Below are 23,494 nucleotides of genomic sequence, written 5' to 3'. Positions count from 1 at the left end.
ACTTCCCCGGCCCCCGCTCTGTTGCTCTGTTGGGACCGGGGAACCTCGCCCGGGAGTGGAATCCCAATAAAAGCCTGTGAATTAAAAAAAAAAAATTCTAAATGCAGACTATAACAAAGTTATACTTATGCCCTACGTGATACAATTTGCCCACAGAGACAATACTAACTTTTCTCCAAAAGAGGGCGCTAAAGTCCTATATTTTTCTTACACCTTAATTCTACCTAGTATTCACGCCCAGCCTTTACTATCTTGCATCTTAAACACTGAAAATAAAGTTAATTTTCATTTCTGCCTGTGGTCACTTCTTCCACTCTACATTCCTTTCCTTGCTGCTTTTGTCCTCAGCAAGCACCTTCCCTGGTTAAGGTTCTTTTCCTGGTGGGCTGACCCAAATCTTTATTCCTGAGGTTCACAGCTATTGTACTGAATGGACTAAGTTGTTGTAGTTTCCATTGACTTTAATCACTAGTTGTGGGAGTATTAAGAGGCAATCTACAGGATCTGTATCTCGGATATATTCCTCATTAAATTCAATCAAACCTTGGACTTAACTAGTAAAGTACTTAAAAGCACATAAAACTTCATGAATGAAGGGGAGGTCACTTGAAGAGTAACCTTGCTACACTGAAAAATTTTTACACTGTTATGTTTTGTCCCATTTTTTTATAAGAGATTTACTTATTTATTTGAAAGTTAGAGTTACACCGAGAGAGGAGAGGCTGAGAGAGAGGGGTCTTCCATCTGCTGTTTCACTCCCCAATTGGCCTCAGTGGCCAGAGCTGTGCCGATCCGAAGCCAGGAGCTTCTTCCAGGTCTCCCATGCGGGTGCAGGGGCCCAAGAACTTGGGCCATCTTCTACTGCTATCCCAGGCCATAGCAGAGAGCTGGATAGAAGTGGAGAAGCCAGGACTCATATCGTTGCCCATATATGGGATGCTGGCACTGCAGGCGGTGGCTTCACCTGCTATGCCACGGCGCCAGCCCCTGTCCCATTCTTACTGAAAGAAAGCCTATAGCCCTTTTTCAAGGTGAAGGTGCCGGAGGGAAGAGAAACAATCAGATAACTCAATGATTACAGGACCCCAGCTCCGAACTGACGCTAATTTCCTGGTTGACAAAATTTCAGTTTGGTCCTTTTGAAAAACATTTGATTTGGCCGGCGCCCCGGCTCAGTAGGCTAATCCTCTGCCTGCAGCACTGGCATCCCAGGTTCTAGTCCTGGTCGGGGTGCCGGATAATGTCCCGTTTGCTCATCTTCCAGTCCAGCTCTCTGCTGTGGCCCAGGAGTGCAGTGGAAGATGGCCCAGGTCTTTGGGCCCTATACCCGCATGGGAGACCAGGAGGAAGCACCTGGCTCCTGGCTTCGGCCGGCCGTAGCAGCCCTTTGCGGGGTGAACCAATGGAAGAAGGAAGACCTTTCTCTCTGACTCTCTCTCTTACTGTCTAACTCTGCCTGTCAAAAAGAAAAAAAAAAAAGAAAAAAAACCATTTGATTTGTACTCCTACCTTTTTGATATTCTATATTTGGCCATGGATACCATGTTACCATGCCAGCCAAGCTGCCTGTTCTAACCTGTATGCTTTTTGACCCATTAATTCATGGCAATGTGCATTCACAGAAGTACTCCATTTTCAGACCAAAGTGATATGTACAAGATGAGACTAAAGCAAGTGCTGAAGTCAAAAGTAAGGTCCATGAAGAAGTGGTCACAGTGTTCATGGACCCATCTTCTACCACATCACTCTCTTGTCTATGCTTATCAGAATTCTAAATGGTGTCCGTGAAATTTATTCCCTAATTATGACATAATATGACAGAAGCAATTTGGGGATATAATTAAGATACTTGTCTCTTAAATTAAATATAGGAGGATTTTCTAAGTGGGCCTAACCTCCCTATATGAGCAATTTTAAATAAAGAGTGTTTGATGGGGCCGTTAGCCTAGTGGTGAAGCCACTGGTTAAGATGCCGATGTCTCCCATTGGAGTGCCTGGGTTTAATACCCAGCTCCAGCTCCTGACTCCGGCACCTGCTAACGCAGACCCTGGGAGGCAGCACTGATTGCCCAAGTAGTTGGATTCCTATCACCCACACGAGAGACCTGAATTAAGTCCCTGGCTCCAGTATGGCCCAGACTCAAGCAATGTGGGTATTTGGGGAGTGAACCAGTGGATGGGAGCTCTTTCTATTTCTCCTCCCCTCTAATTAGTTAATTAAAAATAAAAGGGGAGTATTTTCCCCAGCTAATGGCATGGGAAGATAAAGTAACTATGAAGCATGAAAATAACTCAATTTGTAGTTGCTGGCTTGAAAATGGAAAGGAAATCACATGAAAAACCAGGTATCAGCCTCCACGAGCTGAGCGTGAGCTCCAGCTCACAGCCAGCAACAAATCAACAACTTCAACCCCACCTGGCAAGCAATTGGATTCTACCAAGAATATGAATGAATTTGGAAGTGCATTTCACCCCACACTTTCTAGATGAGAAACAGCTTGTTCCAAATTTGGATTTTGACCTTTGATGTCCTTAAGCAGGAAACAGAACTGTGAGATAATAAATAAGAAATGGGTGGGGAGCCAGCGCTATGGCATAGGGGTAAAGCCACTGCCTGCAGTGCCAGCATCCCATATGGGATAAATAAATAAATAGATCTTTCTTTAAAAAATATTTTTGCATGGGGCTGATGCTGTGGCGCAGCAGGTTAATGCCCTGGCCTGAAGCGTCAGCATCCCATATGGGTGTCGGTTCAAGACCTGTCTGCTCCACTTCCGATCCATCTCTCTGCTATGGCCTGGGAAAGCAGTAAAAGATGGCCCGTGTCCTTGGGCCTCTGCACACATGTGGGAGACCCAGAAGAAGTTCCTGGTTCCAGATTGGCCCAGCTCCGGTTGTTGTGGCTATTTGGGAGTAAACCAGCGGATGGAAGACAATCTCTCTCTCTCTCTCTCTCTCTCTCTCTCTCTCTCTCTTTTCATCTCTCTCTGTGTAACTCTGACTTTCAAATAAATAAAAATAAAATAAAATAAACCAAAATAAATGTTTTCTGAACCCTTGAAATTAATGAAAGTCTTATAACAGTCTGAAGAGTGTTCATTTAATAAAAACAGCAAAGTGCCTGTTTCGAGTCTGGGCAACTCTACTACCCACCTGGCTTCCTGTTAGTGCTCACCTTGGGAGGTGGCAGGCGACAGCCCAAGAACTTTGGTCCCAGCTACCCACTTGAGAGACCCAGATTGAGTTCTGATCTCCTGGTTTTGTCCTGGTTCAGTGCCAGCTGTTACAAGCATTTGAGGAGTGAACCAGCAGATGGAATCTCTCTCTGTGTCTGTCCCTCTGCTTTTCAAGTAAAAGATGAAAACATTTTAAAAATCCATTTCGGATCATAACTAGGTCAAGAAAAATTGCCACACATAGCAATTCTCCTAAATGAAATGAAATAGATGAAGAAGTATATTTAGAAAATATGACAAGTTTGCATCCATTAATGCCATAAAGTACAATAATAATCAATTTTGGTTGGGGTATATGTAAAATAAATAAAATAATGCTGTAAGTTTTTGCAAAACTACTTTTGAAGTTTTCAATCTCTCTTCATCAGGGCATCATCCTATATGAGCACTGGTTTGAGTCCTGGTTGCTCTGCTTCTGATCCACTTCCCTGCAATTGTGCCTGGGAAAACAGCACGTGGTGGCCCAAGTGCTTGGGCCCTTGCCACCCATGGAGGAGACCCGGATGGGGTTTCAGGCTCCTGGTTTCCAGATGGCTCAGCCCTGGCTGTTGTGGTCATTTGGGGAATGAATCAAAGAATAGAAGATTCTCTCTCTCTCTCTCTCTCTCTCTCTCTCTCTCTTTCTCTCTCTCTCTCTCCTTCTGTGTGTGGGGGGTGGGTGGGAGGGAGGTGTAACTCTGCCTTTCAAATAAATAAATGTTTTTCAAAAAAATTTTTAAGGATCCAGCACTGTGGTGTAGTGGGTAAAGCCACGCCTGCAGTGTCAGCATCCTATATGGGTGCCAGTTCGAGTCCTGGCTGCTCCACTTCCTTTTTTTTTTATTTTTTATTTATTTTTTTTGACAAGCAGAGTGGACAGTGAGAGAGAGAGACAGAGAGAAAGGTCTTCCTTTGTCGTTGGTTCACCCTCCAATGGCCGCCACAGCCGGTGCGCTGCGGCCGGTGCACCGCGCCGATCCGAAGGCAGGAGCCAGGTGCTTCTCCTGGTCTCCCATGGGGTGCAGGGCCCAAGCACTTGGGCCATCCTCCACTGCACTCCCTGGCCACAGCAGAGAGCTGGCCTGGAAGAGGGGCAACCGGGACAGAATCCGGCGCCCCGACTGGGACTAGAACCCAGTGTGCCGGCGCCGCAAGGCGGAGGATTAGCCTAGTGAGCCGCGGCACCGGCCCTGCTCCACTTCCAATCCAGCTCTCTGCTATGGCCTGGGAAAGCAGTAGAAAATGGCCCAAGTCCTTGGGTCCCTGCACCCACATGGGAGACCTAGAAGAAGCTCCTGGCTCTTGGCTTCAGATCCTCACAGCTCCGGCCATTGTGGCCAAATAGGGAGTGAACCAGCAGATGGAAGACCTCTCTCTCTCTCTCTCTCTCTCTCTCTCTCTCTCTCTGCCTCTGCCTCTCAGTAACTCTGCCTTTCAAATAAATAAATAAATCTTTAAAAATAGCTGGCACCGTGGCTCAATAGGCATAGTGGGTTAAGGTGCCATTTGCCACACAAGTGTCAGCCATCAGAGCACTGGTTGGAGTCACAGCTGCTCTGCTTCCAATTCTGTTCCCTGCTAATGTGCCTGAAAAGGCAGAAGAAGAAGGCCCAAGTGCTTGGGCCCCTGCACCCACGTGTGGGAGATCCATATATACTTAGTGGTTCCTGGCTTTGGGCTTACCCAGCGCTGGCTGTTGTAGACATTTGGGGAGTGAACCAGTGGATGGAGATATCACTCTCTCTCTTTCTGTCCCTATCTCTATCTCTATCTCACCCTCTCATACCTGCCCCACCATCATTTTGCCTTTCAAATGAATCAATCTTTACAGAAACAGGAAGACATTTCTGACACATGTTCCACATAGAAAAACTTTCAGGACATTATAAAAGTGACATAAACCAGTCAGAAACAGCTACCTGAGTTATGTCTAGTGTAGGAAATTCAGAGACAGAAAGTAGAATGGTGATCTTCAGGGGCTGGGGGAAAGGGGATGCTTGAAGAAGTTCAAGTCATAGATGTCTGCAACCCACTGTTCACTATGGAGTAGATACTGGTAGAAGGCGAGGATGCCTATTTCCCTTTGTATGTTTCTTTGGGAGTCCCTTGCACTGATTTGTCTCACAAAGCCGGCACAGCACCTGAGACGCTCTCCAGCCTGTATCTCCACTTTCATGTTCTGTAGCTGCTTGTTCAGAAACTCCTTAAGTCAGCTCTGGGAATAACACATTTATATACACTGCATAACTCAACTGTGAAAGCTTTTGCAGAGCACCAGGGCAGGGCAGAGACCAGCCACACGTCTGCGGGAAAAGTGACGTGGGAACTCTGGGTTCTGATTTGGGGGCAAGGTGTGCATTTGAATTCAAACCCTTTTGAAAATCATCAGGCTGGGTTAGGTTTGGCATGAAAGCTGGGCAGGAGAGCTTAGGCCACAGGTTAATTTCATTCCCCTCATCAAAGCTCCTAAAATATTAGCTGCCTCCAGGGGCCCTGTATGGTTGTGTGTCCCCAACCTTTAAGTATGGGCTTTGCCACTTTACTGACAGTGGGACTCTTGTCATCACTTCATGTCCCTTGGTCTGGATTTTCTCACCAGGAAAGAGGGGTTTATAATCTCTATATCACTCCATCCTCAGTTGGAATTCAGGAAGTTAGACACTCCAAGTGTCTGTACAGTGCAGAGACACATGGAGGGATGGCACAAATGTCATGAAACAAGGAATTAAGAGATCAGTTTAGGGAAGAGCTGTTTGTGTAGAGGTTAAGACAGCACTAGGGATGCCAGCATCTCATATAGGAGTGGCTGGGTTGGTGTTCCGTCTCCAATTCTGATCCAGCTTCCTGAGATCGCACACCCTAGAGGCAGCAAACCAAGGCTGAAGTGGTTGCGTCTCTGCCCCACATGGGCGACTTGCATTGAGCTCTGTGCTCCTGGATTTGTGCTGGCCCAGCCCTGAGAGTTTGGGTATGTGAGGAGTGAATCAGTGGCTGGAGGTCTGTCTCTGATCTCTCTCTGTCTCTGTCACTCCACCTTGCAAATAAAGTGAAAGTAAATGAAATAAAAAAAAGTAAGTTTATTATAATACAAGAAATTTTCAAAATCGATGCACACTTTTTTTGAAAGATTTATTTATTTATTTATTTAAGCTTAATATGTTATCCCTCAAGATTTATTTATTTATTTATTTAAGCTTAATATGTTATCCCTCTTAGTATTTTTTTGTTTGTTCTACTTAATACTTTTGGTTGAATACTGTAATCAATACACAATTCATCTTAAGTGCTGGAACTTAACTGAAAAGTGATCACTGTTAAATGTAAGAGTGGGAATAAGAGAGGGAAGAGATGTGCAATTCGGGACATGCTCAAGCTGACTTACCTCAAACGGTAGAGTTAGAAACATACCAGGGGATTTGAATTCAATCCCATGGAGGTGGCATGTACCAATGCCATCTCACTAGTCCCAGTGATCAATTTCTGTTCACAATTCATCATAATGGTAGGACTATCTTAGTCCAAGGGAGCACATAAACAAGAATAGTGTCTGCAAATACTAGCTGATAGAATAAAAAAGGGAGAGAATGATCCAACATGGGAAGTGAGATACACAGCAGACACATAGAATGGCAAATGTCCTAACAGCACTCTGGCCTCATAATCAGCCCTTAAGGCATGCGGATCCAGCTGAAATGCCCATGAGAGTATTTCAGGCATGGAAAGTCAAGACACTCTGGGGGAAAAAAAAAAAAAAACAACTAAATGAAGGATCTCTGCGAGTGAGATCCCAGTGGAAAGAATGGGTCATCAAAGAAGGAGGTACCTTTCTCTGAAGGGAGGAGAGAACTTCCACTTTGACCATGGCCTTGTCTAAATATGATCAGAGTCAGTGAACTCAGGGGGCTTCCATAGCCTTGGCAGCTCATGACAAGAGCCTAGGGTGATTACTGAGGCCATAAACAAGAGTGTCAATTTGTTAAGTCAACAACAGGAGTCACTGTGCACTTACTCCTCATGTAGGATCTTTGTCCTTAGTGTGCTGTACATTGAGATTTAATGCTATAACTAGTACTCAAACAGTATTTTTCACTTTATGTTTCTGTGTGGGAGCAAACTGTTGAAATCTTTACTTAATGTATGCTAAACTGATCTTCTGTATATAAAGAGAAACGAAAATGAAAAAAAAAAGATAGATTTATTTATTTATTTAAAAGTCAGAGTTACACACATAGAGGAGAGACAGAGAGAGACAGAGAGAGAGAGAGAGAGAGAGAGAGAGAGGTCTTCCATCCTCTGATTCACTCCCCAGTGACTGTGATGGCCACAGCTGAGCTGATCCGAAGTCAGGAGCCAGGAGCTTCTTCCAGGTCTCCTACGTGGGTGTAGGGGCCCAAGGACTTGGGCCATCTTCTACTGCTTTCCCAGGCCTTAGCAGGGAGCTGGATTGGAAGTAGAGACGCCGGGACCAGAACTGGTGCTCATACAGGATGCCGGCACTGCAGGCGGCAGCTTAACCTGCTATGCCAAAGCGTTGGCCCCACACTTGTTTCTTATTATGCATTTTCTACACACTTTTTGCTGACTGCCTCCCACAATGGTTGGTGCTCAGAAAACGTGTGGCTTAATGATGAGAGGGAAGATGAGTGATACCCTGAGCTCCTCAGTGCTGTGTGTCATGGAGGGGCAGGCAGGTGCTGATGACCCTAAATGCACAGGGAGAAACACACAAGGTGCAAAGCTGTGCCACAGGTCACAGCTGCACAAGGCCAGCATGGGCTCTGCAGGCAGGGTGACAGCCTGGATGTGAGATGTTGGGGTCTAGCTTGAGGCAGCATCTCCCCTGCCCAGTGTGCTTGCATTCCACAGTGTCTCCCACCGAGGTGAGACTGTCCTTCCAGGTGCCTGTTTGCAGAAGTGAGGACTTCCTTTCTTCTTGACTAGGCCCAAGATGCAGAAATGGCAAGAACCTGCCATGGGACACTTAGCCTTCACTGGTGGTTCTCTTCACCTAGTTATAGGGATCTTCTAGAAGGTCATAGAAAATGCACATTATCAAAAAATATATCCAGAGTTCACATTATTTTGTACCAAAATAAACTTATCTTTTAATTCAATTTCCCATGAAGATTTTGACGTCCCCTTGTGTAACGTGGCATAATGCACAGTTCTTCAACCACACTATAAAATTTCTGCCATTCACGTTTAAACTCATTTTCCCTTGCTTGCTTATTTATTCATTTATTGACAGGCAGAGTTAGACAGTGAGAGAGAGAGACAAAGGCCTTCCTTCCATTGGTTCACCCCCCAAATGACTGTTAGAGCCGGCGCGCTGCGCCGATCCGAAGCCAGGAGCCAGGTGCTTCCTCCTGGTCTCCCATGCGGGTGCAGGGCCCAAGGACCTGGGCCATCCTCCACTGCCTTCCTGGGCCACAGCAGAGAGCTGGACTGGAAGAGGAGCAACCGAGACAGAACCGGCGCCCCAACCAGGACTAGAACCCAGAGTACCGGCACCGCAAGCAGAGGATTAGCCTAGTGAGCCGTGGCGCCGGCTGCTAATTTATCTTAATTGCATATATAGAGGCACCTTTCCAAAGTTCATGGAAATTACAGATTATGAAAAAAATTATGAATACATTTTGGGTTTTATGCACCAAAATAAACATATCTTTTAATTCTGTTTGCCAACTTATTGGAATACCCTCCTAGAGGGTTTCATTGCTCTTGCAGATGAGAATGGTTCTTACCAAGGATGTACTCATTTGGCCAAGAAAGATCCTCACATTTTCATTTTTAGCTGTCAGGTTAGTACGGATTCTTATCTCCCTTTAGTGCAGCCACCCTGCTGGGGAGTTGTTAGAGCCCAGGCAATGGAGAGCAGGACACCAGAGTTTACATTTGGGTTCAGCTGCTGGTTGTCTGACCTGGTGCAGATGACCTCATCTCCCTGCAAGGCTGAGCTTCCTCTGGGGTTCAGTGCAATCTCAGTTCCTGCGTTAGCGTTGTGAGGAGGTAGAGGGTGAGCGTGAAGGGAATAGGGCACAACTGATGTGTGGCATATGTAAGTGCTCAGGGGATGATCTCCCTAGGATGGCGATGACCATGGGGAAGAATTGTGGCCAAGGACCTAGCAGAGGCTTCCACTCTGGGGCAGAGGGAAGCCCAAGGTAAGTCACTGGTTGATATTCAGTGATCTCTTTGGGCAACAAAGAGAAAAGATTGACTGAGTGAGAGGAATTGGGCCCTGTGTGATGGGAAACAGCTCCACAGGAGTCCTCAGGGCTGATAGGTTGAGGCAGCTGTGTAAGCAGAAGCACACGAACATGGGCCCTCTCTCCCCTGCAAGAATCAATGAAGCAGTTCAAATGCTCTGGATCCAGGGTCCCTGACATATAGGAACAATAGGGAGGATGGGCCAGGGGAGCCTGAATCGACAGTCTGGTGTAGCTGCATTGGAGCAGTTGAAAATACTTTGGGTTCAAGACAGATCAGATGTTTAGATGCTGCTTCCATGCTGGGGCCAGCAACCAAATCTATCTGTGCTTCCACACCCTCTCCATAAAGTGAGAGTTGTGTTAGCACAGTTGAGAGAGAAAGACACTCAACATGCAGAGCATCCATCAGATAATAAGCCTTCTACAAAGAGCTGGAGTCAGGTGAAGAGATGGGAGATAAGCGGTGGACCTTTAAATTTGGTAGCCAGAGAAGGCCTCTCTGAGGAGGAGACAGCTAACCTGAGAAAGGAGTGAAGCCTTATGATTTTCTACTCTAGAATGCTCTAGCTTCTGCACAATACCTGCGTGCCTGGGATCAAGCAAAAGGAAAGTGTATAAATTTTACTAAGTCTTTGTGGGGGGTCCAGTTATGTTGGTGGCTTGCAGCTTACTTCTGATGTTTTCTTCTGGAATGCCCAATGTGCTCCAGTAGCAGACGTAAAGGCAATCTGACTGAGACTGCTTAGTGATCTATACATTGCATAAGGTCATTCCCGATACCAAATACACACACACAGACACACACACACAGAGGCACATACTCTCTCCTAGTGGCTCTCCTCTGGATGATATCTGATGGATAAAATGTGGACATCTTGATATAAAGCATGATTCCTAGAAGAGCAGAATATTTTTAAAGATATTTTTATTTATTTGAAAGGTGGAGTTACAGAGAGGCAGAGGCAGAGGCAGATAGATGTCTTCCATCTGTTGGTTCACTCCCCAAATGGCCACAACATCCAGGGCTGAACCAGACTGAAGCCAGGAACCAGGAGCTTCTTCTGGGTCTCCCACATGGCTGTAGGGGCCCAAGCACACGGACCATCATCCATAACTTTCCCAGGATCATTAACAGGGAGCTGGATCGGAAGTGGAGCAGCCAAGACTCAAACTGGTGTCCACATGGGATGCTAGCACTGAGGCAGTGACTTAACTCACTAAACCACAGAGCCGACCCGAAGATAGAATCTTAAGGACCATTTTCTCTGAGTGAGTTCTGGGGTTCTGCAATTCCTTCCTCAATCTGGTTAGATTTAGAGCCAGTATTAACTCTTTCTCAGTGGTCAAAGAGCACTGGAAGGCTACAACAAGAAGTGGCAAAGATTATTCTCAAAGCATCACACTTCAATACCTGTCATGGAGTAGCTATGCAAGGCAAGGGTCTAAGGGACCAAGTATGTGGTGCCTGTGAACATTGTCATGAAAATGAGGCATACCATGGGAATGACTGATTGCTTCTAAATATGCTGAGCACTCAAGGAGGAAAATTATATGCTCAGGACCTTAAACTCCCAGGGTGAGGTCTACATCTATGACCTGAAATATACTGTAGTTGCCATGAAACAATACAAAAATTTTCCTCCTCTAGCCTCAGGTATAAGATTTAGGGAACCCCATGCAAAGTTGAATATTATGGGTGGGTGAGTTACCACATAAATTCAATATTAAGTCCCAAAGGTCCTTCTGTTAATTGTTGGAAACGAATGCAGTCCTAGAACTTGTAATGGGACATATGAGCAGACTCTGATGAATCTGTAGCCCTTATATTATTAAAATATTTTCCAAAAACTTTTGTTTATTCAATAGTCAGAGGGAGAGGGTGGCAAATGGGAGAGAAACAGAGAAAGAGCATGTTATCATCCATCATTTCATTCCTCAATTGCCTTCCATGACCAGAGCTGAGCCAGGTCAAGCCAGGAGCCAGAATTTCAGTTCAAACCTCTCACATGGGTATAGGTGGCTGGAACCAAGTTACTTGAACTGACACCTGCTGCTTCCCAGAGTTAGCAGTGGCAGCAAGCTAGAGCCAGGAATTGAAACCAGGACTCTGATGTGGGACATGGGCTTCTTAACCAGCAGCTTAACTGCTAGGGCAAATGCCTGTCCCTAAATCTAAATCCTGTGAGTCATCTTTGTCTATAGAGGCAGTCCTTCCACTCCAGGTGGAAGGAATTATTCCCTTGGTGCCCATGGAACAGAAAATGATTTTACTAGAAGTAGTGGCCTTGCAGGATCCTCCTTCAGCCACACCCACCACCTCTTTTCCCTCAGGCCCCATAGTGAGGCACAACATGTGGCCTATAAGGAGTTGCAATATTCACCAAAAGATATGCATGATTTTTTTTCCAATTTATATGGGCAGAAACAAGGAGATTTTGTGTGGAATTCATTTTAAGGGATGTATGTGAAGGTGGTAGGACAATATTGTTGAATAAGACAAAATTTATTTACATCATTCATTATGCCTAGGATCTGCATTCAAAGTTCGCATTTTAGGTGTTAGGGAAGACCTTCATAGTTTGTTTGGTGTTGACTGAAATAAGTTCCCCAAGTGTCCTACTCTAAATGAAGGAGGAATGTAAGAAGTAATGTACTGCATAAGAAGACATCTGAGGGATTATGGAGATTCAAATGTGACTATAAACTTCATAAGAACTGCTCGCTTACCTCTGTATGTCAGGAGGACACAGCTTTTTTTAATTAATTAATTAATTAAGGAATACAAATTTCATAAGTACAACTTTAGGAATATAGTTATTCTCCCCACCATAGCCTCCCTCCCGCCCACACACTCCCACCTCTCCTCCTCCTCCCTCTCCCCTTCCCAGTGCCATTCTCCATTGAGATTCATTTTCAATTAACTTTGTACCCAGAAGACCAACTCTATACTAAGTAAAGATTTCAACAATTTGCACACACACAAAACTGTTTGAGAACTTGTTTTACAGTTTACTCTCAGGACAGAAGTCCTGCATGGGAAGTTAATCTAACAATTAACACTCTAATGTATGACATCAGTGATCACTGAGGCTCTTGAAATGATCTGCCAAAGCTATGGAAGCCTTTGAGTCTAAAAACTCCATCAGTATTTGCACAAGGCCATAAGCAAAGTGTAAGTTCTCCCTTTAGAGAAAAGTACAACCTTCTTTGATGGCCACTTCTTTCCACTGGAGTCTCACTCACAGAGATCCTTCATGTAGAACATTTTTTGCCACAGTATCTTGACTTTCCATGCCTGAAATGCTCTCACGGGGTTTTCAGCCAGACCAGAAAGCCTTAAGGGCTGATTGTGAGGTCAGAGGGACATGACTTTTAGGACGGCTGTGGTAAATTATTTTCTAACAGGGAGCCTGAGGATCTGTGAAGAACTCAGTAGCAGCTCTTATCTGATGGGCAGGAATTACTGTGGGCTTTCCCTTGAGGAAGGATCATACTATGTTACCAAGTAATCATACTGCTCATTATCCTAACTTTCCTCAAAAGAGACCTATGACCCATTACCAGTATGGCAGTACATGGCGGAAAGGTATATAATCAGAATTCTCAGGGATTACATAATATTGGACTTGAATGACACTAATTTCAGGGGTGCCAAAATGTCACTGTGGCCCACCAATTAGAGAAAGAGTTTATGGATATCAGGGCATCAAGATGTACCTCAGCTGTCTCACAATTGGCTGATTTTTTTCCAAATCCACCTTGTGATGATTTATGGTATCATCAAGGATCTGAGAGGCATGAGATGGTAACTATCATGCCATCCATTACAAATTACCTTTTTGTCAGATGTTGAGCCAAGTGGATATTGGAGACTAACAGCCAATTACATAAACTTAATCTGATGGCTATTCCAATCACAACTGCTGTTCTACCGGTGGGTTTGTTGTTTCAACAATCAACGCATACCTGAATACCTGACATGCAGTACTGATTTATGAATGCTCCTTTTCCCAGACCATTAGCAGGGAACTGGATTGGAAGTAGAGCAGCTGGGAGATGAATCGGTGCCCAAACGGGATGCCAGCATCACAGATGGTGGCTTACACCCTACACTGCAATGTCAGACCCCTGGAATGATCTTTGGAAACATCAATTTAGCTCCAGGTTTGTGGCAATACAGTGTGAAGTTGGATGAACATAATCTAGGAGGTGGCAATGCTCTATCCCAGCATTCAGTATTTAGGATTCTTCCATAGCCACATTCGTATCTACAGGAATGAAGGAGACAATACAAGGGCCTCTTCTATTATTTCTGGGTATTTAATAGCAAATTTTATTCCCTGTCCTAACAACTTTAGGCTGTGCTAGAATACAAGCCTCTTTTTGCAAATGGAGAAGTGGTTTCAACACTGACTCCAACAAAGATTCTGTTGAAATGGAGATTGAGGGAGTCAGTTGACTGCTTTGGATTTCTCATCCCTCTTAATCAACTCTAGTGCTTATATTCTCTGGGGTTACAAAATTTGACTATTAATGGAAATTGTATTGCTACTAAATAGGGGCTACGGAAGAGCATGTATGGAATTTCTAGAGCTCTTCTTAGTATACTTGCCATGTTTGTGATCACAGTTAATGGAAAATTACAACAACCCAATTCATGAAGGACATCTAATGGCCCAGAATCTTCAGTAAGGAAAGTTTGAGTCATCCCTGCAGGCGAAGCATGTTGACCATTTGCGATCCTATCTCAAGGTAATGACTATTCAAAAAGGTAGTGAAAGAAGGTAGTCATAAACACAAGCTATGACTTGTGATATTCTACAGAAATCTACAAGTCCATGATAGTATTTACCTGATGAGTTAACAACTTCCCCTAGCACAGGCAGGGGAAAGAAACAAACAACAAGTTCTGCATTTGACCAAAACACTTAGGGAAGAAACAAACAACAAGTTCTGCATTTGAACAAAACACTTAGGGCAAAAGCCCCACTTTTATTAATAGAATTTCATAACATTATAAAGTCAACTAACATATTCAAGGAGGCAGAAACAATATCCAACATTTTTTTTTCCAGCAAACAACAACCGTATGGCTCTTTTTTTTCTCACTTATCACTGTCATAACAGGATTATGTGTTGGAGGACTAATTATCTTTGTTGAGGCATTCAGAAACTGTATTTTCTAGTATCTTCTCAAGGTGTCTAATTAAGTCTCGTCTTTTAAATCTGAAAACAAAGAGACATGTTATTAACCAAAAGATACCAAAATAACCAAAGTAGAGAGAGGCATTGTTGGGGATAGAGGGGAGCTTACCATCTACATGGAAATAGAAAATGCATATGAACAGATAAGAGATACTTTAGTAAATACAGACAGAATCAACTGGGGGCCAATGCCCACCTCAGATTATGGTAAGAACAAAAGTCACCACAGGCTTGGAAGAATGAGTTAGATTCGTATATTTTCAACCTAAATAACTGTGGAGACAGTCTTAACTAAGAGCAAGAGCTAGCATTTGAGAAACTGAAGGCAGGGGCTGTTCTCCACCACTCACAGGACCCAGTATTACACACAGCACAGAGTGCTTAAAGAAATTGGACAGTTCCTATTTCTACCCACCTTGCTGCTTCCTTGATGGTAAATTCAACAAGTTGTTTCTTGACTTCTGGAGGTCCTTGCACTCCTTCAAGCAGTTTGAAGATTTTTTCGTATTCTGTAGATATTTTAAAAAATCCTCAGTATTTTTCAAATATAAAGAAGAAATAAAACCCCATACCTCATTAATCATGCTTCATAGGCTAAAATGTTACATAGATGCATGTTTGAAATGCTGACATCAAGACACTTGAATATATCTCCTAATGAAACTCTTGTAAACAATAACTGTGTAAGAAAAAAAAAAAACAAAAGAAAAAGTGTACTGGGATGATGTAGTAAAATAAAAGAATAATAAAATTATGTGAAAACCCAGTTCTGGAAAAAAATGAGATTCATCAGGTAATGTTGATATAATCTAAATATAGAATAAAAGAGACTTCGCATGAGTTTTGGATAAACATTTGTATACAACTTACTTCGTCCAAACCGTCGAACTTCTTTCATTAATTGCTGTTTTATATCATTAATGTTATCTGGTCTTTTTGGCAAAGAGGGCTTCTCTGTGACTTTTGGATTATCTGTAGAGAGGTTACTGGTATCGATACCTCCTACAGGTACATCATCATCAGGCTTGTACATTGCCTCATCTTGGCTGGAACTAGTGATATCATCCAATTGTAGCGGCTTGGGTGGAAAAACATCTCCTGCCATACCCATCAGCTCTGGAGGAACAGATTTTGACATAGAGTCATCAGGTGGCTGAAGAGTTTCCATCTTCTCCTCATGGACATCATGAACAATAGTAGCATCTGGAAACCAAGTTGAGAGGTTGTGCTGTGAGGTAGGATTCTAGAATTAAGAATTAGCTGCCCATACTCTCTGCTCTGCACAGTGTCAGTGATTGGATTGCAGTGTGAAAGGCAAGCAGATTCAATTTCAGTTCAGCAAAATGATTACTCTGGCTGCACAGTTAGAGCATGGGTGAGACTGAGGACAGGAGAAAAAACTGGAGATCAGAAAAGAAGCTATTGCAGCAGCTTGCGGAGAGCCAATAGTAGTGTGGACTTGAGGATTAGAGAGAAGTGATGGGATTTAGAGGGGAGAATGAAACACTATAGCATAAAAATAAAGGAAGTTGCCATAAAGGTGGAAAAACCCACCCAATACTTTGTGAAGTATGGGGCTCCAAGAAAGTTTACATGGAGAGGGCATAAACAACTGTATCAAATGTTACTGAGAAATTAATGGCAAGGGTGCAGGCATTTGGCTTAGCGGCTAAGACATTGGTTAAGATGACTGCATCCCGAGGAGGGCTCCAAGATGGTGGAATCTCGTATTGGAGTACTTGAGTTTGATTCTCAGCTTCAGTTCCTGAATCCAGTTTCCTACTAATGCAGACCCCAAGAGGCTACCCATGTGGGAGACCTGAATTGAATTCCCATTTCCCAGCTTTGGCCTCAGCCAAGGATTTGTCTATGGGATGATGTGGACATTTGGGGAGTAAATCAGTTGATTAGTTTTTATCTCTGCCCTTCTCAAATAAATAAATAAAATAAATTAGTGGCGATGTCTGCTAACACTGAGAGCTTGATAAGAACAGTTTGGGTGGAGTAGAAGTGGCAGAAAACAGGCTGCACTGTATTATACCATTAAGTGCAGGTGAAGACAGACATACTTACCAATTTCCTTGGACACAGAAGAGCTCTCAGGATGGGATTCTTCCTCTTTTTCCTGTTTCACTAACAGCAGGGATGTACTTGGCTTTCTCTTAGAGGATGTAGGACTCTGAGGTTCCCCAGGACGTTTCAATTTGTTTTCAGGTTCTGCAACAAACTCATTTCCTTCGCCAGACATCATTTTCTGAAAACACATCCATTAACAACCAACATCCATTCATTGCAAAATTTTTAAACAGATTTTGTAAGTATATACATATCATGTATATGCATCATTACTATGATTTTTAAAGATTCATTTATTTATTTGAAAGTAAGAGTTAGAGAGAGAGAGAGAGAGAGAGGAAGAGGAAGAGGGAGAGGGAGAGGGAGAGGGAGAGGGAGAGGGAGAGGGAGGGAGAGAGAGAGAGGTTTTCCTTTGCTGGTTCACTCCCCCAAGTGGCTGCAATAGACAGGACAGGGCCAGCTGAAATCAGGAGCCTAGAATTCTGAGTCTTCCACAAGGGTGGCAGGGGCCCAAGAACTTGTGCCATCTTCTGCTGCCTTCCCACACACACTAGCAGGGAGCTGGATTAGAAGTAGAGCAGCCCAGACTAGAACAGGCATTCATACAGGATGTGGGTGTTGCAGGTGATGTCTTTACCTGCTATGCCACAACGCTGGCCCCTGCTATGAATTTTAAACATGGGTTATGGTTTACCATGCCCAAGAACCATTATACTCTCAGAAAAGGCAGCCTAAGTCTTTTTAGTCCAGGCGAAAAAAGGAGGAAAGTAACATACAAGGTGTTGTCTCAAGTCAAAGATGGTATAGTAACGGTTAATAACAATGATTGGGGAATAAACAACTCTCATTAATCAAAAGTTTATGAAAATACAATAATCTCTTTGAAGAAGTATAGACTAATCTGTATCAACTCTTTTTAGGAGGTATCATTCTTCTTTTTTCCCTCCTCATTTAAGGAGGACAGTATAAACCTACATTGGAAAATTATAGGCCAAAATATCTGCTGAATTTAGACAAAAAATATTAAACAATAGGGTAGATATTTGGCATAGTGGTTAAGAAGTTGCTTGGGATGGGGCTGCCATAATGGCACAGCAGGTTAAACTACCACCTGCGATGCTGGCATCCCACATGAAAGCTGGTTTGAATCTCAACTGTTCCACTTCTGATCCAACTCCCTACTAATGCAACTGGGAAAGCAGCAGATGACGGCCCAAGTACTTGGACCCCTGTCACCAATGTGGTAGACCTAAATGGATTTTGGGGAGTGTACCAGTGAATGCAGATTCTCTCTCTCTCTCTCTCTCTCGTCATCCTTTCAAATAAAATAAATCTTAAAAAAAGAAGTCAATTGGGACACCTGTGCCCCATATCAGAATGCCTGAATTGGAGTCTTGGCTCTATTTCTGATTCCAGCTTCCCGCTAATGCACATCCTGGGAAACAGCAGGTGGGAGAGCTGGATTGAGTTCCAAGTTCCTGGCTTTTGACTGGCATAGCTCTGGCTTTCCCAGGCATCTGAGGAGTGAGCCAATGGATAGAAAAATCTCTCTCTTCTTGTCTCTATCCCTCTCTTTGTGACTGTCTTTGAAATAATAAATAAAAATGCTAAACAAAATACTAGCAAATATTAGCAAATATAAGCAACAGTATATAAAAGGATATCATCAATCATAGAGGAGTATATTGCAGGAAGGAAAGATTTCATTGAAAGTTAATCAATGTAATACACCACATTAACAACATAAAAAACCAGGGAAAACCAGATGATCATTTTTATAGAAGGATCAATGTTTAAAATCTACTCATAATAAAAATCTATAAGCAACTTAGCATAGGAACATTTTTAATCTGACAAAATATATCTACAAAAAGGAAATCATACCAAATACCATACTTAATAAAACAACATTTTTCTCAGAGTTTAGAAACAACTCAAGGATGTTCACTGTCTATTTAACAATTTTATGGAGATCCTAAAAAATATAATATCACCACACCACAAAAATATAATGAGGGTAAAATTTAAGACAAAAGAAATTCAGCTCATTATTTATATATGACATCTTGTATTTGCAGTTTTTAAAAGGATATAAAATAATTAGGGTTAACAAGCAAATTTAGTCAAGTTATTGGATATAAGCAAAACCACTTGTTGCAGGTGTCTGGCACAAAGGTTAAGTCATCAATTGGGACTCCCACATCTCATATCAGAGTTCCTGGTTTGAGACCTAGCTCATCTGCTTCAGATATGGCTTTCTGCTAATGTGTGTCCTGAGAGAGAGCAGATGGTGGCTCAGGCACTTGGGACCCTGCCATCCCTGTGGGAGACCTGTGTGGAGTTCCAGGCTCCTAGCTTCAGACTGACCTAGTCCTGGCTTTTGTGGGCATTTGACAAATGAAACAGTAGATGGAAGATCTCTACCTTTCTGTTTTGCTGCATTTCAAATAAAAAGTGAAAATAATTTTAAGATACTTGTACTTCTGCATATTTCCAACAAAAATAACTAGAAAATAAAACTTAAAATGTCACTGAAAATAGTGTCTAAGTGCTGCAGCGGTTAAAGCACCTCTTGGTTTTATTGCCTTTTATCGCAAAAGCAAAAATAGACAAGCTAAGAAGCTTCAGCACAGCAAAAGAAACAATTAATAAAATTAAGAGGCAGCCAATAGAATGGGAGAGAATATTTGCAAACTATGCATCCAATAACAGATTAATATCCAGGATATGTAAGGAGCTCAAGAAACTCAACAACAACAAAACATACAATCCAGTAAGGAAATGGGCAAAGAATACCAACAGGCAATTTTCAACAGATGAAATACAAATGGCCAAAAGACACAAGAAAAAAGTGTTCAGGATCACTAGCCATCACAGAAATGCAAATAAAAATCATAGGAAGGCATCACCTCATTCCAGTTAGAATGGCTACTATCCAAAAATTTTTTAAAAATAAATGCTGGTGAGGTTGTGGAGAAAAAGCTACCCTAATGTACTTTTGGTGGGAATGCAAATTAGTACCAACATTATGGAAAACAATTTGGAGATTCCTCCACAAGATGAAAGTAGATCCAAAATATGACCCAGATATCCCACTCTTGAGAACATATCTGAAATAAATGAAATCAGCATATGAGGGAGTTACATGCATTTGCATATTTGTAGCAGCTCAATTCACAATAAGCTAAGATATGGAATCCATCAATTGATGATTTGGATAAAGAAAATGTGGTGTATATACATGATGGAATATTACTCAACCATAAAAATAATGAAATTCTGACATTTGCAGCAAAAGAAAAAAAAACTGATGATAATTATGCTAAGTAAAATAAGCTAGACCAAAAAAAGACAAACATCATTTGTTTCCTCTTAACTTGCAGTAGCTAATATATGGAGTAAAAAATTTGTGTGGATGTCAGATCATTTGGTGTACAGCTATAAATATTGCTTCAATGATTCATTCCATGTAAATGATAATACACTATTCTTTCCTATGTTAAGAAAATGGAGGGGGGGATATGTGAGGACTCTCGGGATACTAGTAATATTTTGTTCTTAATTTTAGTGTTGGTTATGAGTGTGATCAGAATACCAAAAACTCATTTGTCTGTACATTTATGTGCATTTATTGGTATGTATACTGTAATTCAATAACATGTTTTTTTTAAAGGCACTGCTTGGAACACATGCATACCATATCAAAGTGCCTGATTTTAATTCCTGCCTCTTCTTTCAATTATAGCTTCTTGCAAATGTGCACTCTGTGAAGCAGTATGTGATGGATGAAATAGTTGGGTCCCTTCCATCCATCTGGGAAACCCAGATTGAGTTCCAGGCCCCTGCCCTTGGCCTTGCCCAATCCCAGCTGTTGTGACCATTTTGGGAAGTAAAGCAGCAGATGGTAGCACTCTGTCTCTGTCTCTTTCTTTCTCTCTCTGTTGTTTTCACTCTCTGTCTGACTTTCTTTTTTTTTAAATTTTTAAATTTTTTATTTTTTGACAGGCAGAGTGGACAGTGAGAGAGAGAGACAGAGAGAAAGGTCTTCCTTTTGCCATTGGTTCACCCTCCAATGGCTGCCGTGGCCGGCGCACTGCACTGATCCAATGGCAGGAGCCAGGTACTTTTCCTGGTCTCCCATGAGGTGCAGGGCCCAAGCACTTGGGCCATCCTGCACTGCACTCCCTGGCCACAGCAGAGAGCTGGCCTGGAAGAGGGGCAACCGGGACAGAATCCGGTGCCCTGACCGGGAATAGAACCTGGTGTGCTGGTGCCGCAAGGCGGAGGATTAGCCTAGTGAGCCGCGGCGCCGGCCCTCTGTCTGACTTTCAAAATAAATATTTTTTTAAAAATAAATATTACCATAAGCATCAAATACCTAGAAAAAATCTAATGAAAAATGTTCTAGAGCATCAAACACAAACTATAAGACATCACTGAGAGAAATTGAAGTCTTCAGTAAATAAGGAGAAATATTCATTCCATTGATTGTAAGACTGGTTATTAAAACTCATTATTGTCAAATTTTTTTCCAAGAGTCATTATAGTAATCTTATTTAAAATGTCACCATGTTAAAGAAAATTGATAAGCTGACAAAAAGTATATGGAAATTAAAGGGTTTAGAAAAGCAAAGACAATCATGAAGAAAAAGAACATGGTTGAAAGACATAAATAAATACAAAATTTACTAGACAGAGTAAATAAAAACATTGCAGTAATGGCAAAATTATAGGCGAACACACCAATGGAAAAAGGGTACAGAAAAAAATCTGCAAATACAAAGTTGTATTTGTAGTTGTATTTATGAAAGAAGGGCAGCTGTAACTCATTGTGGAAAGGATAGTTCTTTTAATAAGTCCGCTTGATATGTGTATATATATTATATAATTATATATTATATAATTACATATTATATAATTATATTTTATAATATATAACAATTACCATACCTTATATACTATATGATATATAATATACATACTATATGCTATGTGATATATAATATACATATGCTATATAATGTATTATAACAATATATATATTTACAATAATAAATCAATTTTAAACTAACATCCCAATAAAATTTGGAAAAACGATCTGAATTGTAAGTCACAAAAGCATAACAAAATGGTTGATAAACACAAAAAAGTGATCTAATTCAATCGGCAATCAGAAATTCATGTGTAAACACAACAAAAGCTCATCCACCAAAATGGCTGAAATGACAGACTACAAGCAATGTGTTTTGAGTGTGCGTTGCTTCTGGAACCTTCACACAGTACTGTATCATTTTGATAAGATGCCTAAGTGCATTGTGGGAAAGTACAATGGTGCCCCAAGGAGGGGCTCCCTCAGCGCTAATAAGATAAGGGACGAAGAGGCCCCGCTCCAGCGGGACGGAGCATCCCAGTGACAGTACCCGGCAATGTGCCGGTAACTAAGATTGAGAACCTAACGGTTCGTCTCCACCAAGGGCTGAGGAAAAGCAGCCAGGTAAGGATCCCTCTCCCACGAGGGAAGCCATAGTCTTGGCTGCCACACACTTCACAGACAGCCCCAGAAAGACAACAATCTCCAGTGCTGAGAAGCAGCACCGGAAGTGAACTTGCCTCCCCGCTGGCTGGCGACGAGCCCTCAGAGCCCCACCTCAGACTTAGGGCCTTCAAGAAACAGGACCCCCACCCCCCCACACACTGCCACCCCCACCCTGGAACTGTGACAGAACATGGAAGGGCAAGTTCTCCTCAGCACTGAGAGCGCCTAGGTCCAGTCCTCATCAGGGGTGGGCACAAGTGAAGAAAAGGGGGCGTGTCAAGGCTGAGGCTGTCGCTCACAGGCTGTGAGCCAAGCCCCGGCGGGAGAAAGGCTAGAAAGCTGAGACATTGTATCCAAGGGACAGCCACCACCTCCTCCCAGCCCAGGCCAATGAGCCCCTCTCCCCGACCGGGAAGAGTTGGCCTCCCACGAATCAGCGCCCGGAATCCCGGCACAGCCCCCACAACACGGCTGGACACTCTCGGCAGGGTCGCCTCAGTAGAGCTGAGGTAACTCCGTGAGGAAAAATCCTTCAAAAAAGTGGGGTAGAACACTCCAGAAAGTCCCCACCCAACCTAGCTGCCTCATGGTGGTCAAGGGAAAAGTATTCCCCAGAGGCTGACTAGAACCGCCAAAGATGGTTCACCACAGACTGAGAGAAGATGTCGAGGCCGGGTACTACAGCCTCGATGGCGGATAACTGGGGACACCTTCGGGGCCTAAATGAGACAGCCAAAGACAAGTTGCTCTTGCCCACGGTGCTGAAATCCCGACCTGGCCAACAGAGCCCGGGGGAGCCTCACCACAGGGCGGTCAAACTGTAGCGCACCCAGGAGACTTTCTATTAAGTCGCCCTCTGAGTCTTGTGGGAGATGCGCCCCCTAGGGATTCTGGGAGTAACGTCCACAACAGCTGGTGGTTCACCAGGGGGACTCTCATTACCATCCCGGCAGTGGGGGGGTGGAGGGAAACTAAGCGCAGCTGGCCCCTCGGCCCTGCCCCAGCCAGCCGCTGGAAAAGCTGGGTACGGTACTAGAGCTGGATGTCGAGAACCCTGGTGACCAGCAGTAGCACTATGTCTGCCCACCAGAACCAGAAAGCCCACCTTCCCTTTCTACTTTTTCTGGTCCCCCCCCCCCCAGATGATCATCCTTTCTCTTGCCCCTACAGATGGTCATCTGTGTCAGTTAGCACATTTTTAAAGGGACCAGAACCTTTTTATACAGAGCAGGGCAAAAGGGCAAATTTGG

General features: G+C 43.2%; 1 protein-coding gene across 2 annotated transcripts; it reads right to left on the bottom strand.

Moving 5' to 3' along the window:
• Positions 1 to 14,378: 14,378 nt before the first annotated feature.
• Positions 14,379 to 23,135, bottom strand: LOC103351986 (integrator complex subunit 6-like). Of its 2 annotated transcripts, none has more exons than XM_008273243.3 (5): positions 23,019 to 23,135; positions 16,706 to 16,886; positions 15,503 to 15,835; positions 15,048 to 15,141; positions 14,379 to 14,653 (listed from the first exon to the last, which is right to left on the bottom strand). In XM_008273243.3, exons 2-5 carry the CDS (start codon positions 16,881 to 16,883, stop codon positions 14,572 to 14,574), a joined length of 687 nt encoding a protein of 228 aa, XP_008271465.1. In that variant the 5' UTR covers positions 16,884 to 16,886; positions 23,019 to 23,135; the 3' UTR covers positions 14,379 to 14,571. The 2 variants fall into 2 exon arrangements, with proteins under 2 accessions (XP_008271465.1, XP_008271466.1); XM_008273244.3 differs by having other exon boundaries at positions 23,048 to 23,135.
• Positions 23,136 to 23,494: the final 359 nt, after the last annotated feature.

Source organism: Oryctolagus cuniculus, chromosome X, assembly GCF_964237555.1.
Source record: "Oryctolagus cuniculus chromosome X, mOryCun1.1, whole genome shotgun sequence".
Classification (NCBI taxonomy): Eukaryota; Metazoa; Chordata; class Mammalia; order Lagomorpha; family Leporidae; genus Oryctolagus; species Oryctolagus cuniculus.
The sequence above is the reverse complement of the archived record's forward strand: the minus strand, read 5'-3'. Positions and strand labels throughout refer to the sequence as shown.